The sequence below is a fragment of the Homarus americanus genome, unplaced genomic scaffold (genome assembly GCF_018991925.1).
Source record: "Homarus americanus isolate GMGI-L3 unplaced genomic scaffold, GMGI_Hamer_2.0 scaffold40248, whole genome shotgun sequence".
In the NCBI taxonomy this organism is placed as follows: domain Eukaryota; kingdom Metazoa; phylum Arthropoda; class Malacostraca; order Decapoda; family Nephropidae; genus Homarus; species Homarus americanus.
In genome coordinates this window covers 521,040-538,205 of record NW_024712526.1, presented here as the reverse complement: position 1 = coordinate 538,205, position 17,166 = coordinate 521,040, and the positions used below count along the sequence as shown (strand labels likewise).

The 17,166-nt window shown below is 36.8% G+C and overlaps 1 protein-coding gene across 1 annotated transcript in view; it reads left to right on the top strand.

Annotated features, from left to right (window-relative positions):
- Nucleotides 1-17,166, top strand: part of LOC121860592 (ras-related protein Rab-10-like) — a 30,312-nt gene that overhangs the window by 241 nt on the left and 12,905 nt on the right. The window contains exon 2 of the mRNA XM_042357777.1: nucleotides 13,697-13,757. Within this exon, the coding sequence (XP_042213711.1) occupies nucleotides 13,697-13,757 (61 nt within the window). The remainder of the gene's footprint in view (nucleotides 1-13,696; nucleotides 13,758-17,166) is intronic.

Here is a 17,166-nt window from a genome sequence, read left to right as displayed (position 1 = left end):
AGCCGTGACCGTCAGCAACTATCATAGACATTTATAGTGGGATATTGTGATAAAGGTTGTATATAGATGTTTAAATATGTGAAAAATACTCACCTGTTATGTCCCGTTATTGAGTATTATATATGTTTTATAGTGAAGGATTGTGTTGGTGATCAGTAGTCTTTTGGTACTAAGGGACATGTCTGACGCTGACTCGGTTTGGTTGTTATAGTTATCAAGAATAGTTTTGTATATTTTAAGGTGTTATATTTTTGTTTGGTTAATTGTAATGTGGGTTATGGGTAACGTGTGGACCAATTTACTGCCCTGGGATATCCCGAGAGAGGGAAGTTTTTCATTAATATCACCATAACCACAAGACATTTAAAAGTGTACAGTATGTAAAACAGTAATATGAAGGAAAGTATATTATTGGTAGTAAACAGTTCACCAGCACCTGTTAATGTTCCAAGGATCAACAGGTTTAAGAATAATGCAGTGTTTTAGAAGCATCATGTTAGCCATTGCTTTGGACCCACTTTTTTCACTACAAATGTGTTTTTATCATTTAAAATAATTTGTAATAGTTTAGGTAAAATACATTTTCAACCAATATGGTCGGAAAAACAGATTGCTCAACTCAAAAACCTAACATAGAATGAATACCTTAATTAACAGTGGAGGGTCCAGGTAATGGCTCAAGAGGCTCGTAACGAGCTGGTGGAGGGTCGTCTGGGCTGCATATTGTTTGAAAATGCAACGATACCATGATCCATGTAAAATAATTTCCCCCCATGCTGCCGTCTACTCATTTGTGAATTTGCGAGGAAGAAAAAAGTAACATTGACACGACTGAAGTGGTTCAGTATGCTGAATATATGTTGCCGCTAGTGTTATACTTGTGAGACTAATGGAAAATAGTTTAATGAAAACTTCACTGGTATTTGTATGATTTGTCTTCCACATATTTTATGGTTAAGTTTATGTTGGCACAGGATATACCTTAGGTATGGCCCCCACATGTGAGACATGAATGTCTATTGGTACGGCAGCCTAATGCACATGCGTGGTAGGCAGTCTATACAATGATAGTTATTAAGATGGCCTTCTTTCTGTCCATTAAGAATACACCATTAATACAGCTGCTGTAGCTATATCCACTATGGTTAATGTTTCTAATGTATTTTTATGTTCTTTAATTATAATTAGATTCATATCTTGTGCAGATATTTAAAAAATGAAGAAAATAAGCTAAGCTAACCAAACAAAACCTTTCCTAACTGAACAAACTAACCTAACCTTCAATATCTTACTGCACCTGTATGTTAGCTGCATCTTTCTTGCTTTTAGACACTGATTATTGTATTAGACACAGATTGGGCTATTTTTTTCTCTCTTGCACCATAGTTTGAGTTTTGCAATAATTCAGTGATGTTTAGAAAATATTCACAATTGTCACACATCCATGTTCAGGAGAGGCTGGACACAACTGAAGCAGTTGGTGGGAAAGATAGGGAATAATACAGTATTGGTTCTTGGCGCTAACTGCTGGAAATAATACAATTTTAGAACCTCCTCAATGCTTATTAGCTAGATCCTCATCAAAGATAGTTCATAGGGCTGAGAAAAGTAACCCTGTTTATTTAAATATAAATACACATCGGCATTACATAATGCTGGGCTTAAATCATATGGTATATTTTAGTAATAGTCAAATACTCTTCCTGTGCAATTGCATTCTATTGTATATCAGTCATAATAAAGATGAGAAAAAATGATGGCAGTAAGATTTGTTCCATAACACATGGCCTTCAGCTGAATTAATATTGTCATGAACAATAAATAGAATTCTTAAACATAAGTATTGTGACGGAGATGTTTTTATACTGTACAGTATTGGTACAGTATTGGCTGTTGATAGGTATGTACTATTTTACATTTCCAAGGATACTGATGGAGTACAGTATTAGTGTGGCAGTAGAAATACCTGTAGTATAAAGGTAAATGTTTTGATTCATGCCCTGGACTTAATATTTGTGTGTTCTTTGGGATTGTCACTTAAGCAATTGTTTTAAGCCTTAGAATCCAAATCAAATTTGCAAGAAAATATTGTCTTAAATGAATATGTACTTAAAAACCATGAATAAACAGTAGCATTGGTGAATAAACGTACACCAGGAATGATTAAGTGACATAATTTACGGTACAGTACTGTATACCATACTAAAGGTAGGCAATTCTTAGTTATTCATATTAAGTCATTCATAATTTTGTAATAGATTTTGTCTTAGAGTTCTAGCACTGGTTTGGTTGTATGTCTGAACCTTTACTAAGTATTTGACGTCACTTATGTTTATAGAGTTCGACGCTGTTATGGCTTGCCTAAGATGGTCTCTCACTAGTGATTTATTCCCTTCTAATGAGACACCACCTTCAATATTTTATTTGGCTAGTACAGTTGACTAAATATGTTTAGAGAGATCTAACAAGTACAGCTCCTCCCCGACTTGCGACGGGGTTAGGGACCCAAATCCAGGTCGTAAGTCGAAATGGTCGTGAGTCGAAAATGCTTAAATAATACATAGAAAATAAAAAATGGGTGTCTTCTCTTCTTCTCAGTACCACAAAACTCTCACTTTTAAGCTTGCCAGCCATTTTAAAGTTGGGACTCGAAAATACGTAATTTGACATAATTTTGGTACGACTGGCAGGTCGTAAGTACAGGTGGTTGTAAGTCGGAGAGGAGCTGTATAGGGTTGGGCAACCCATCTTGTAATAATGTAAAGGTTAGAGGGGGTAGAGAAGGCCTTGTTTGATTGATAGGTGTGGGTATGTCGTGTGTTTTGAAGTGAGTTTTTGCACCGTTTCCAGATCTTTTGCCCTACCCTATACTTGGTTCTCTGCAAATTTATTTGGCCGACTGTACCAGACATACTGGGCATGGGAACGAGATGCCGGGGATAAAATCATGTACATTTAACGTAGAAAAATCAAGTGAAAATCTCTCCATTCTGTTCCTGGAAGGAAATTTTCAGGAGTTTCGAGAGATTGCATCATGTTCTGACACGTCCTCGCGTGCTGGGCACGTGGGTGGTCTAGCTGCTTTGGGTAACTTAAGCCGAAGGCTTGTGTGCTTAGTTCATGTTCGGCTAACATTGTACAGTACAAGGTTATTCCCTTGTTTGCTGCTGTTTTTTTGCATACAATTTGTGTTGTGCGGTACAGTATGGTACCAGGACACAATTAGTCAAGAATACAGTGTTAAAGTAGTGATATGACATAAAAAGTGATTATAGCTATATACTGTACACTGTACTGTACTACATTCAGTAAGTGTGAAAGTACTGTACATAGTCTTGTTTAGTACTGTACAGTTCTGAAGAAAGAGTGGACAGTGTATGCCTACTGTAGGCTAGTGTGTAGAGGTGGATGTACAGTATTGTATACAGCTGCTCCTCGACTTACGACATACTCGACCTACGACCACCCGGACATACGACCGTCTCAGTCGTACCAAAAAATTTTCAAATTATGTATTTTCGAGTCCCAACATTAGTGATTGCGCTGTGTACCGACAAAATTTCCGTTTGTAATTCACTTTAAAATGGCTAACAAGCTTAAAAGTGAGAGTTTTGTGGTGCTGAGAAGAAAGAGACACCCATTGAATTGGGTCCTAAATTAAACGGGGTTTTAAATACAAATCGTTAGTAGAACCATCGTTATCGGAGGCTTTCTTGTATCAAGAATGTGTTATTCAGAGTACAGTACAGTAATATCTCCATTAGCCGGAATCCCTCAAACCCGAAACTCTCCAATAGCCAGAATTTAAATTTTCTCAGAAAATCGTTTGGGAACTAGTTTCCAAGGGGCACATTTTCCAGAAGATTCTGAGAACATTTTCCTGGTACCCAGAAAATTCCGAGGATGGGGGAGGTTTTTTCCAGGTTTGAGAGATGAAAATCAGGCGCATTTTCTGGAAATTCTGAGAAAAATTTTCCGTTACCCAGAAAATTCCGGGGATGAGGGTTTTTTTTCCGGGTTCAAGAGATATTGTAATGGGCAATTTATGGAATTCACGAGAAAATTTTTCCGTTACCCGGAAAATTTCGGGAATGAGGGATTTTTTCCGGCTTTGAGAGAGTCGTCTTGTTACCCGGAAATCTCTCATTCCCGGAAGTGTAGTTATGTTTTGGGTTATTGTGCCCCACATGCCGACCCTTACATTTTGCTATTTTAAAAAGGCATTTGCCACTACAGTACTGCAGTCATTTGAAAGGTTTGTGCAAATATTTTTTCATGGTTGTGATCCCCTCCTGACCTGACACCTTATACAGTACAGCTACTCTTCGACTTACGACCACCCGGACATACGACCGCCTCAGTCGTCCCAAAACTTTGTAAAATTACGTATTTTCAAGTCCCGACATTAGTGATTGCGCTATGTACTGACAAAAGTTTTGTTTGTAATTCACTGGCAAGCTTGTAATGGCTGGCAAGCTTAAAAGTGAGAGTTTTGTGGTGCTTAGAAGAAAAAGGGACCCATTTTAGATTTTCTATGTACAGTGGTCCCTCGGTTAACGAACACAATTCGTTCCAGAAGGTTGATGATGATGATGGGAATTAGAAGTGGGGGTGGAGGAGAAGGGAGAAGAGAAGGAAGTGGGGGTGGAAAAGGAATCACCCCATGCTTCATGCCATCATTTCACCCATAAAATTTGAACTTTACTAGGTTTAATTCAAGATTATTTTCTTTAAATCAATACTGCACTGCACTATATATTGTCAATATGTTAAATAATTTTCAGAATGACCAATAATTGTAATGTAAAAATGTAAAAATAGTTTATGTTCAAGAGAGTCACAAGCAAGATGTTACCTCTACTGACCAGAGAAACAAACTGACGCCTGTTTGGTGAGTTGAGTGGCTATTTGGCACACTAAAAACTAGTTTCCTGTACTTCAATTATGTTAAATAATTGTTAAAATGACTAAAAATTTTAAAATAAAACTTGGAAATTATTGAATAGTACAACCTTCTTGATATTTACTCAAATGGGAACGAATTTAAGCCCTACAAGCGATTACTGTAAAAGCGGACTAATATTCCAGCTGATGAGCAAGCGAAAACATGTTGAGAGGAATTCGTAAGGAATTCGTTAACCGAATTGAATATTCTTATAGAAGGTAATTCGTTAATCGAGGCGTTTGTTAACCGAGGGACTACTGTATTATTTAAGCATTTTCGACTTACGACCAATTCGGCTTACTAGCTGGATTTGGGTCCCTTACCCCGTCGTAAGTCGAGGAGCAGCTGTACATCCTTGTATTGTCCACAAAATATGTTTTCATCAGTGTTGTTAATTTAGATCACAGAGTGGGTTCAGGGATAGATCCTTCAGGTATGTACATTACTGTGCAAATGGAACTGTCACACTGTACTGATTGTATAGTACATACGTAACTGTAATCACTTTTTACGTCTTAACACTACTTTAACGGTATTCTTGGCTGATTATATTCTGGTACATTAATGTACAGGACTGCACAACACAGGAATTTCACAAATTGTGCATCCCACAATATCACGAGTGAATTACTGTACGTGGTTTCACGTTAAATTGTCAAAGTCAGCCAGGAATGTATGGTTGACTGCCTCAGTCTTAGGTCCAGGCAAGAAGAATTCAGCTGTGAAAAATCCCAATCTTTTTGGTTCATGTCCAAAAGCAGACCAATCTCTCCTCTCGGTTGTCAGTTTCTCAGGACCTCTCCCAAACTGAGCCATCTTACAGTCATGTGGTATTGAACATCCAGGTGTTGGGATTCAAATTCCTCAAGCAGGGTTACAAATTGCTTGCAGTTTAATCCTCTTTTGTAACTGTTTCCACAACATTGCTTATTTTACTTGATCTTAAAACATTTTTTTTTTTCCAAGTTTAGAAGCTCCAAAAGTTGTTGGTAGCGAAAGTCAGTGGGGAAGATGACAGAGGAAGGAGCAGGAGGTTAGGAAGGGAATTGTAGTGGGAGAGATAGTGCCGTGGCTTTACACGACTGTGTTTATTTTGTTAGCGCATAGCGCACGTATTTGGTTTTGTCTGTGTTGGATGTGTGATCCTCGGGTCACCACTCCGGATTGTGTTAGTTCCAAGTTTAGAAGCTCCAACAACTTTCCCAGAATACGAATTCGCAACCTTTCGATTTACAGCAGATACCTACTTTACTGCTAGGTGAACAGGGACCAAGGGGGCTAGGAAGAGTGTCCAAACAACTTCCGCCTGCCCGGGAATCGAACCCGTGACATCTTGCTTGCGAGGCAAGAGCGGTACCGCTTCTACCACAAGCGCCCCTTAAAACATATTTAACAACCAAACAATTTTACCTGTCAGATTTGGACTTGCATTGGTGGCCATACTCTACATATTTTTCCCAATTTTATGATTCCTTTACTGCCTCCAGTATATATTCGCCGGTTGTGTATCTTTAATTGTTGCCAGTTCTTCTGTGACCTAAAAACTTGCATAAAATTTAGCAACTGGGCTATTACTGTGACATCACAATTCTTATTGAGTGACGGTGAAAAATATTCATGCAACCCCTCCCCTCCTCCCGTCAATTCATGGGTCAATTCGTGGGGGTTAGGTTCTCAAATGGCCGCAAATCACCAAGTCTGCGAATAACATTTGCGGACTGGGGAGGGGGGGGGGGTAATTTTTACCTGTGTACAAAGAAATGTATATTCCCTTTGCGTTTGTCCTTAGGACAATTATTTCCTTTACCTGTATTGTAAATAGGTGTGTGTGTGTCTACACACACACATTTACAATACAACAATACAGGTAAAGAAAATTGCTGTTTCTAGAACGAATGGCTCCCCGTCCCAGCCACGAAATGCTGGCAACTTTAAAACTACCCACAGACATTCTTGGGTACATCCAGGGTGTCATCTGCGAATAATAGAGGACTACAAAATAAAAATCTGTGAACTTGGGGGGGGGGGCCCCTGTATTTACATACAGTAGAAGTCCAAAAATCCGGACTGCTTGGGGATTGGGTCGGTCTGGATTTTCGGATTTTCCGGATTCTCAGGCAGTACTTTTAAAATTAAAATTTAAGGAGGAATAAAGAAGAGATGAACAGGTACATTTTGATAGTTTATTCATTAGCAAATATAGCATGCTTCATTTATCAAAATGAGTAGTTTTAAAGATAAAGCTGTGAATTCTAGAATTTTATTTTTTGCCTTTTTTTATATCATAAATTGTAGACTTTCCAATGTCGTATGTTTCCATTAGAACAGTATTGCTCACACCACGTTCTATTTTCTTAATTATTTCAAGTTTGTCACTCAATTTCAGCGTGTTCTTTCTTTTCACACAACGAAGTTTATCTACTTTAGGAGCCATTATTATGGGCCTGTACAGTACTCTGTAAATGGAAAGAGTAGGACTCAAAATTACACGTTGTCACAGTTTGATTGCTCGTTTTAAAGTGGCGACCGCGTGGTCACTTGTTGTCGCTGTGACGCTCACGCATACTCGTATACACACAAAAGCCCGCTAAAAAAAATTGAGTTTTCGAAAAGTCTGGATTCTCAGGTGGTCCGGATTTCTGGCATCCGGATTGTTGAACTTTTACTGTATTGTGCAGTACAGTACATTATTTCTTCATCAATCTCCTTGATGTGTCCCATAATAGTTTACCATGATGGGTTTGAATATGATATATCCCTTTTGCCATGAAAGAATAATGTCATGTAGTAGTCATTCAGTGTCTTGGTATCTAAAATGTATTACAGGTACTGTACTTCATTTTATTCACGTGTTATGAATATACACATAGGAAATGCAACGGTAGAATTAAATAGATGCACTTTTCTGTAAGGTGCTCATTGTCCCAGCCATGACCACCACCAGTGACTCCCTCAATGGTTTTTCAAGCCATTTAGTAGGAATTGCCTCAAGTTTTTTGCCATGAGTATTCATAAACCAAAATAAAGATCTTTGAAGTTAATTTTGGAAGATGGAAATTTTTGCAACTTTCCATTTTTGCATGGTTTAATTGAAGTATAAATAAACACTGGAAGGACTGCCACAGAGGATAAATGCAAATGTTGACCTTTCATCGACAGTGTGAGCTCAGGATTTATAAAAAAAAAGTGTGAGCATTTTGTGTATGATACATTTGTTTGAAGGTATTGTTTGTTACTCTGGCCTTACATTTATTTGTTTAACTTCAATAATATACCAGTTATACTGTACATACTTTATGGTGCAGTACAGGACCAGCATAATAAATTACAGTATTTTGATTGGTGTTTATGTAGAGTCTATTTTGGGTTTATAATGAAACTTTATGGTATACTCTGCTTTAAATTTTAGCAGCTGCCATTGATAAGGCCCATATCTCTCTTGGTACAGAACACAAGAGGCCTCAAAAGTTAGTATTTACATGGTGGTGAATTTTGAAGAACTACAGTGTATTCATGTAATACACCTACTGTACAGCACATCTTTCCAATTTGTTATTTCTGTAGAACCTCATTGATAAATTAAAGAATGTGCTTTGATATCTAAATTTCATTGATTCATTACAGCACTTTTGGGAAAACAAAAATAAAAATGTATAAAACACAGTACTGGACATTACTCTCAAACAACTAAACTTAAGACAGTGTTCATAACAATGCACAACACCTAGCTATCACACCTCCACATACTGGGCTAAGACCCAGATGTATCTAGGTCATTAATTGAGAGTTTCTGCTGATTAGACTTTACCAAATCTTGTAAACAATAGTATAAAACTTCCAGCACATGATGGTATTGCTTCTACATCAAAGAAGGGTAAGAAAACCATTTACTGAACTGTATATTAAAGTAAAAATGATTACAGGGGTATACAGTAACCAGTACTTAATCCCTACCCCCTGGATGACGTTCCAGAATGTTCATCTAGTGGGCTCCGGTTGACATTCCGGAACGCACACCTTTTTGCACCATTGTTTGAATGCCCAGCGCGAGTTATAAGGTTCCAGCATGACTATTTGGTGGTCACGCCACATGTAGGGTAGCGATGGTGGGCTCATTGTACAGCCTCATACATGGACTGTTAGTCAAAGCCTGTTGCATACAAGAATTACAATCATCAGATAGTTGTACAGTAGAAGTCCAAAAATCCGGACTGCTTGGGGATTGGGTCGGTCCGGATTTTCGGATTTTCCGGATTCTCAGGCAGTACTTTTAAAATTAAAATTTAAGGAGGAATAAAGAAGAGATGAACAGGTACATTTTGATAGTTTATTCATTAGCAAATATAGCATGCTTCATTTATCAAAACGAGCAGTTTTAATGAAAAAGCTGTGAATTCTAGAATTTTATTCTTTGCCTTTTTGATATCATAAATTGTAGACTTTCCAATGTTGTATTTTCCATTAGAACAGTATTGCTCACACCACGTACTAGTTTCTTAATTATTTCAAGTTTGTCACTCAATTTCAACGTGTTCTTCTTTCTCTTCACACAACGAAGTTTATCTACTTTAGGAGCCATTATTATGGGCTTGTACAGTAATCTGTAAATGGAAAGAGTAGGACTCAAAATATTGTTATATTACAATGGTATTCTATTCATACTGTGCTTGATATAATGCATTCACGGAAATGTAATATTTTTGCTAAAATGACGTACGTATTACAGTGGAAAGTGGGATCAAATCGTGACGAAAACAATGACTTTCGCTTTCTTTCGTTCAAAAGATGTTACCGTAATCGCTTTTCGAATGGTTTAGTTAAAAAACTGTTGTATTGTATTACAATAATATTCTATCCTAATTGACTTGAATAAATACTACGATACCATATTTCTGAATATTTTCATTAAAATCCATCAAAATCATTTTCCTTGTCATCGTCTGCAGCACCAAACAGCTTCTCCCAGTCCTCTCCTTGAACAGGGCTAGAGGGTACGTGTTTTTCGAATCGTTTTCAGTTAAAAAACTATTACATCACACGTATATTTTACCTAAACTGCGCCTGAATGAATATATTCTCGGAAATAAATAGTAGTTTTGCTGAAACGTGATGTATTTCAATGTAAAATAGGATAAAATACATGTTGAAAACAAAAGACTTTACCTAAGCTTCCGATGTTCTTGAGATGTTACTCGTTTTTTTAATAGTTTTCGGTTAAAATTCTGTTATATTACAATGATATTCTATTCATACTGTGCTTGATGTACTACATTCACGGAAATGTAATATTTTTGCTGAAATTACGTACGTATTAAAGTGGAAAGTGGGATAAAATCGTGACGAAAACAATGACTTTCGCTTTCTTTCGTTCAAAAGATGTTACCGTAATCGCTTTTCGAGTGGTTTAGTTAAAAAACTGTTGTATTACAATAATATTCCCTCCTAATTGACTTGAAGAAATACTTGAATGGAAATATACAATATTTTTGTTGAAACTACCCGCGTTTCAGTGTAAAGTGTTGTAATAATAAATGGTAAACAATTTACCTTCGGCACTCGTGTTTCAGTTTATAGGATGTAGAGCGTTTTTACTGAAGGTTTTGTTGTTCGCTTACCCTCAAAAACGTGGGTCGAACTATAAACGAGGAATATCATAAATTAACGATTTCTTGGTCAAAAAATCAGGGTCGACAGATAAACGAGGGGGGGGTTATAGATGAGTATATACGGTATGTTGTCACAGTTTGATTGCTCGTTTTAAAGTGGAGACCACGTGGTCGCTGTGCAGCTGTGGTGCTCACGCATGCGCACATACACACAAAAGCCCGCTAAAAAAAAATTTGTTTTCCAAAAGTCCGGATTCTCGGGTGGTCCGGATTTTTGGACTTTTACTGTATGAACAAAATTGCAGTTTTTTTATTATTCTCACAAAACACTGACAGAGTACAAGACAAAATTCCCGAATTGTTCCAGTCAAGCTCTCATACCTAACTAAAATATTACTACAGTACAAAACATATTAGGGAGAAATGGCAAATAATCCTATTTTTCAAAGAAGTACAGTATATTATACCCAGTAGTGAAAGCATCGCTAGATGTTTTATCCAGAAGTCGAGACATTGCTGTAAACAGAAAAGCCACTGTTTATAAGAAAGTGATTAGTGAACCAGGTTTCCTGGTTGGCTTGGAAATACAGTACTAACAATAATACAGTATTATGTGTTATTAACCCTCGTTTGAAAGACTGCAGGGTACAATAAGACAAACTTCCGCAGTCAAGTTATTCTCACTGTCCATCACTTCTACTCTTGATCTCTTTCTATTAATTATGGAACACCTAACTTTTTAAAATATGAAAGAATTGGAACAATCAATCCATGTACGTAGTCTTTTTTATATAAAATTCACCACCACTCAGAGTCGTACCATTTATCAGTACTTTCAGGGCTCCACCTGTACTACTACATTAACTAAAGCCTTTCTGTTTTCCTCTTGGGTGGATATTGCTACCAGATTCTTTCACAGCCTCCTGCTCTTGACCAATGTTAGTGAGACTATTACTACTGCTCTCAAGTACTGTACTATAACTTTGTTCTTGCACAAATTTACTCTAACATTACAGTACTGTACTGTAGTTGTATTCTGCAATCGTGAAAATCTATGACCACCATTCTCTCAAATTTTCCCACAGAACTACCAAACAGCACATCAACATACTACAGTGTACTGTACTGTATATGCACCATCTTCCACTCTGTGAAACCTGAACTCACTTCATTACCAGCCACCCATTCTTTCATTTTATATATTGTACTGTACTGATCCATGCATGAAGACATCAAATACTAAGGACGTCAACACATTTTTGTTTATGTGTTATGAATATGTGGAAATTAACAAATAATTTAGATAGATGAAATTGTTATGTACAGTACAGTATGCTAAAATATATACAGTACAGTAGGGTCGGGATATAGCGCGAGATAGGGTCCAAGGATGTTTGCCATATACTAAATCGCGATATATAATTACAATGATATCTCTGTTGGCCAAAACAATTGGTGCAGAGCACTTCCGAGAAAGAGATTTCTGGGTAACGAGACGACGACTCTCAAAGATGGTAAAGGGTCCCTCATCCGCGGAATTTTCTAGGTATCAGGAAAATTTTCCGTAAACTGTGCCCCTCGGAAAATTGTTCCCAAAGTCGTAATTTTCTGTAAAATTACGGCTTTGGGAACGATTTCAGAGAAATTTTCAATTCCGGCTATCAGAGAGTTCCGGGTTTGAGGGATTCCGGCTATTTGAGATATTACTGTACAGGCATCCCCCTGGTTACGGAAGGCATGGGTTCTTGAAAATTTGTCCGTACTGTGAAACCAATTTTTCCATTGACTTCCATTATATAATTAGAGGTACGTTCCCAAGGAAATATTTTCGGCAAAAAGACATAATAGAAGCATATTATGAACGAAAAAATATTTTTTTAACACATACATTGATTATTTTATGATATAATATGATAATAAATATACAAAATACTTGAATTTAACATACCACAAATGATGTTGAGCGCTATGTTAAGTGAGGTGATGAGGTAAGGTGGTGCAATCAGAGTTACTGGGAGGGAGACGGAGGGGCACTACTGGCTCCTGCCTCGCCCTAACCATCATCATCATCTGCTACAGGCCTTGCTCTTGGGGCAAAAAACTTGTCCAAAGTTGTATGGCGTTGATGGCACATTTTGACCTTGTACAGCTCCTTGTAGCGGTTGAGGCTATTTTGCAACTGAAGGCATTTCTTTAACCTTTCAAACCATCCTTTACTTGCCTGCAAAGGTTTTACATCAGAACTTGCACTGTGTTCTTTCTGCAAATCCTCATACAAACTTTTTGCTTTCTCCTGAATGATCATCGTGCTTAGCGGCACATTCCATTTGTTTGGTCTTCAATCCACAAATTCAAGAGTCTTTCCATATTAAGCATCACATCACTTCTATGAAAAACAAAGTACGGGCAGTTAAAGGAATAGCCGATTGAGCACTTGGCATTAATTTTGTCTTTATTATCACATATTGTGCACACTAGACGTAGCAAGGCCTAATTTTTTTGCAATCTGGCTAAGTTTTTCTTCCAACCTCAGTAAAACGGAGCTTAATGTCCAATGTAATTCCTTTATGGGATCTTTTAGCACCACTGCTTTCACTTGAACTTGATGGCCTCTTTCCACTCATCTTGAATAAGAGTACACAGTAATACGGTCCTGAATACAGAATATGTAAGTGTCGCGAGGCCAAGCGCACAAGACCGCATGTGAGTTCAAACAGAGCGGGTTGGCATGGCGTGGATATGCGGCGTCCCCACTGTACAGTCTTGTAGCAACCACCAAGAAATTCACACAAAATAAATTTTTATAATTTATTTATTTTTCTAATAGTACCGGCATAATATTTATACCCAATTTCTGTAATGGCAAATTTTTTGTCCATATCCCAGGTACTGTACATGGGTCATAATTTACAAAATCCGGAAGAGCGAATTTCCCTAACCTGAGTTGCCATAACCCGGGGATGCCTATATTGGAAAATGTCAATAATATTGGTAGCCACGATATAAAAAATTGGTTATAAAAAAATTCTTATATCCCGACCCTACTGTACTGTGGTGTAGTCACTACTAATGTTGTGAGTGAGTTGAAAAGTTTTTAATTATTATACTGTATTGTACAATATTTTAAATGTTCTTCTCATTTCAGGTATTGACTTCAAAATCAAAACCATCGAGTTGAGAGGAAAGAAGATAAAGTTGCAGATATGGTAAGTTCAAGCTTGACATTACTGTAGGACAGGTTGACTGAGATAGAAGCTTATTGTTCTAGTATCTACTGTACTATCTTATACTGTAATGAAGACAGACTAAGCTAAACATCCTGAGTCATGATTTTTTCTTGAAGCTGTATAGACTTGACTTGTTACTTACAAGAGTGTTGTTAAAGTGCAGATATTGGCTACCATAATTGATGATGATCTTAAAATATATTTACAGTCATTGAGCCTCTTTAATGTAAATAATATAAGCTAGACTATTTAACATTTGACATTCCATAATTTGACTAACCTGCCCCCAGACATCTCCAGTGGGACAGTTATAGAGCTCACACCAGTGTAAAAAACTCCTGACTACAGCCTACTTGTGATATAATACAATCAACACTGTCATTATTGTTAACCGTAAAAGTTTTAATGACCTGATTTTAATCATACTGAATTACTTTTCAATTTTATATATCTTAATTGAGCCCAAATTAGGTATAACCAAGAAATTTTTAGTTCTGTTTTAGAAAGTTTAGTTACACCAAGCTAGAATTTCAATTGTTAGTTTCAAAGGTTCTTTCAACAATGAAAAAATAATGAGCACTGCATAAGTCTCTTCTGTATAATCATGACCATAATCAGCATCAGTCATTAGTGTTGCCAGGATCAAGATGTTTGTTCGTTGGCTCTGTCTCTACCTGTCTTGTCTGTTTACCTGACCTAATGACCACCCACGAGAGGTGGCCAATGGCCTGTGTACAGTTCCTCCTTTGTTCTTGATAAATTAGTCGAGGGCTGTTTTGAAGCCCAGTATAGGGGGTCCCCGGATTACGAACGGGTTCCGTTTTTGAGGACGTTCTTAAGTCGAAGATGAACTCGAGTCGAAACACATGCTATGTGCATACCGTACTTACAGAACAATGTTTAAAATCTCACTATATCATAGCCTAAGTCCTCATACTGTATATATACTCACTTAATTTAAGAGAAAAGAAGAAATAGATTGACAAAATACAGTAAATAAAAGTAAAAGAAAGGTCAAGTAAATAAGATACAGTACTGTACTATAAATTTAAAGTTTAACCTCATTCATATCGGCGAGCAATCATAAGTCGGGTACCCCCAGTACTGTTCTTGATTCCATAGCTTGGGCTGGTAGACCATTCTTTAGGTCTACCAGCCTCTGTGTGAATAAGTATGTCCTTATATTCGTTCTGCATGATAACTTGGCGAGCTTGTAGTTATGTCCTCTTGTGTTAGTGGTGCGTAACATCACTAAGAAATGGCCCGGGTTCACGTTTTTCGTCTCTTTCAGGATTTTGAATGTTTCGGTGAGATGTACCTTATTGAGTCTCGTCTGAAGGGTTGTTAGTCCTAAGGCCCTCAGTCTTCCTGGATAAATGAGATGACTTAGTTTTGGAATCATCTTAGTTGCTCTTCAGTGCACCTTTTCTAGGGATGTTACCCCTCTGTTGACTCGAAAATGTGTACTGTATTGTACAGGTTAAACATTCATACACAATAAAGTGTATAATGCTAGAAATTACAGTACAGTACATTATCTACTGATGGTTAATGACCTATTATGGTAAGAACAATATGAACTGGTTACGGTATATATTTTATCTACAATATATTCTAATTTTTATAAGTACTGTACTGTACCGGTAGCTGCACTAAAATCCTCATAGGTTTGACTAATTCATCTTGGGTGTGGTCTGATGGGTGAAGAGTCTAGATTGGAGTACAATTTTTTTAAATAGAGATTTTTGCCATAAAAGATAGAACCATAGTAGCTTTGGGTTATTTCATGAGATAAGAACTGAGGATGTTCACATAGTAAACAATCAAGATACTGTATAGTGGTACTGTACTTGAAACAATATACAATAAGGGGTTAGGGACTGGAAGCCCCCAAAATCACCAAGCAGTACTTAAAAGATGTATTTACTTAGAGAACACGTGCAAGAAATGTACAGCATTCTGGTACACCATGGAAAAATATAAACTTTATAATATCAAAACAAATCACACACACAAAAAACTCAGTACTGTACATGACAGCCTGCTGCCTCTGACCGGCCCAGCTTCCCACAGATTGGGCAGTGATACTGGAAAATGGATGTACACATAAACCAGCAACACGAGGATTTTTTTTTTTAGAAGATAAATTTGTTTTTACATCATGAAAAGAACCTCCCCCCTCCTCCTCCTCAATGAGAGGAATCACATTTTCAAATTTTTTGAGAATGAAAACCATCCCAGTTGTAAACAATGAAGCTGTAGGATTGTCATACTGTGTTGTGCAGCCGTGCATATTTTCATGATAAAATGGAAAAAAAAAAAAATATATATATATATATATATATATATATATATATATATATATATATATATATATATATATATATATATATATATATATATATATATATATATATATATATATATATATATATATATATATATATATATATATATATATATATATATATATATATGCCTTCCTATTTTGGGGGCTTTTCATTGAGTAGGGAAGCATTTATTTTCTATAGAAATTTTGTTCCCAAGTTGCACAACATTCAGTTATGTACAGTATTTCCAATGTGGAGTTCAACTGACATGGTTCCTGGTCCATTAACACACCTACATAAATGAAACAATGGCTTACTAGCAGACTTGAATAAATAAAACAAAGATTAGTTGTGTTTTTCCTGGATACCTGAATAAACCAAATAATCTGTATTATTTTTATGGGTTTCTTTCATTTTGTCAATTCTCCATTCACTTATTCTGCTGTATCATCTCCAGTGAGTCATGCAGCTTAGGTCAGCACATTTAATGAAAGTTGGAAGTCAGCCTTGGCTTGTAATGAATTTATCATTAACTAGCTTGCCATCTCTCATGAGCAACTGATCATGAATTTCTGTTGCCTCAGCCTGAATCATTAGACCACTCCGTGCAGCGTTACATTGTTGCATGTTCGTTTTCCAAATCTTCAGAACATCCTCCGTTTCTTGGTACTGTGATGACCTTAAATGTTGGATGGCTCAACATGATATTTATCTGCCTAAAGTCTGATTCTGTGCATCATTCTTAAATTTACCCCATTTCATTGTGTCACAACTGACATTTTGTACTCAAATTTATCCCAAAATATGAGTTTTTCTTCTAAATTAAATGTCATTCTCTTGTTTTTCTCACTTGAACGGGAAGGATAAGTAGCTGCTGAGTGGTTAGGTAGTGCAAGTGGTAAACTTGAGGAGAATTGAGAAGCAGCTGCAGCTGAGGAAGTACATGGTACAATAGGCGTATAAGTACAGCAGTTGATATAAGACTTCTAGCCTGGCTTTTCGTGCACAACTAATAAAATTCTCGTAATATATAGGAAAATGTTAGAAATTTTGGTAAC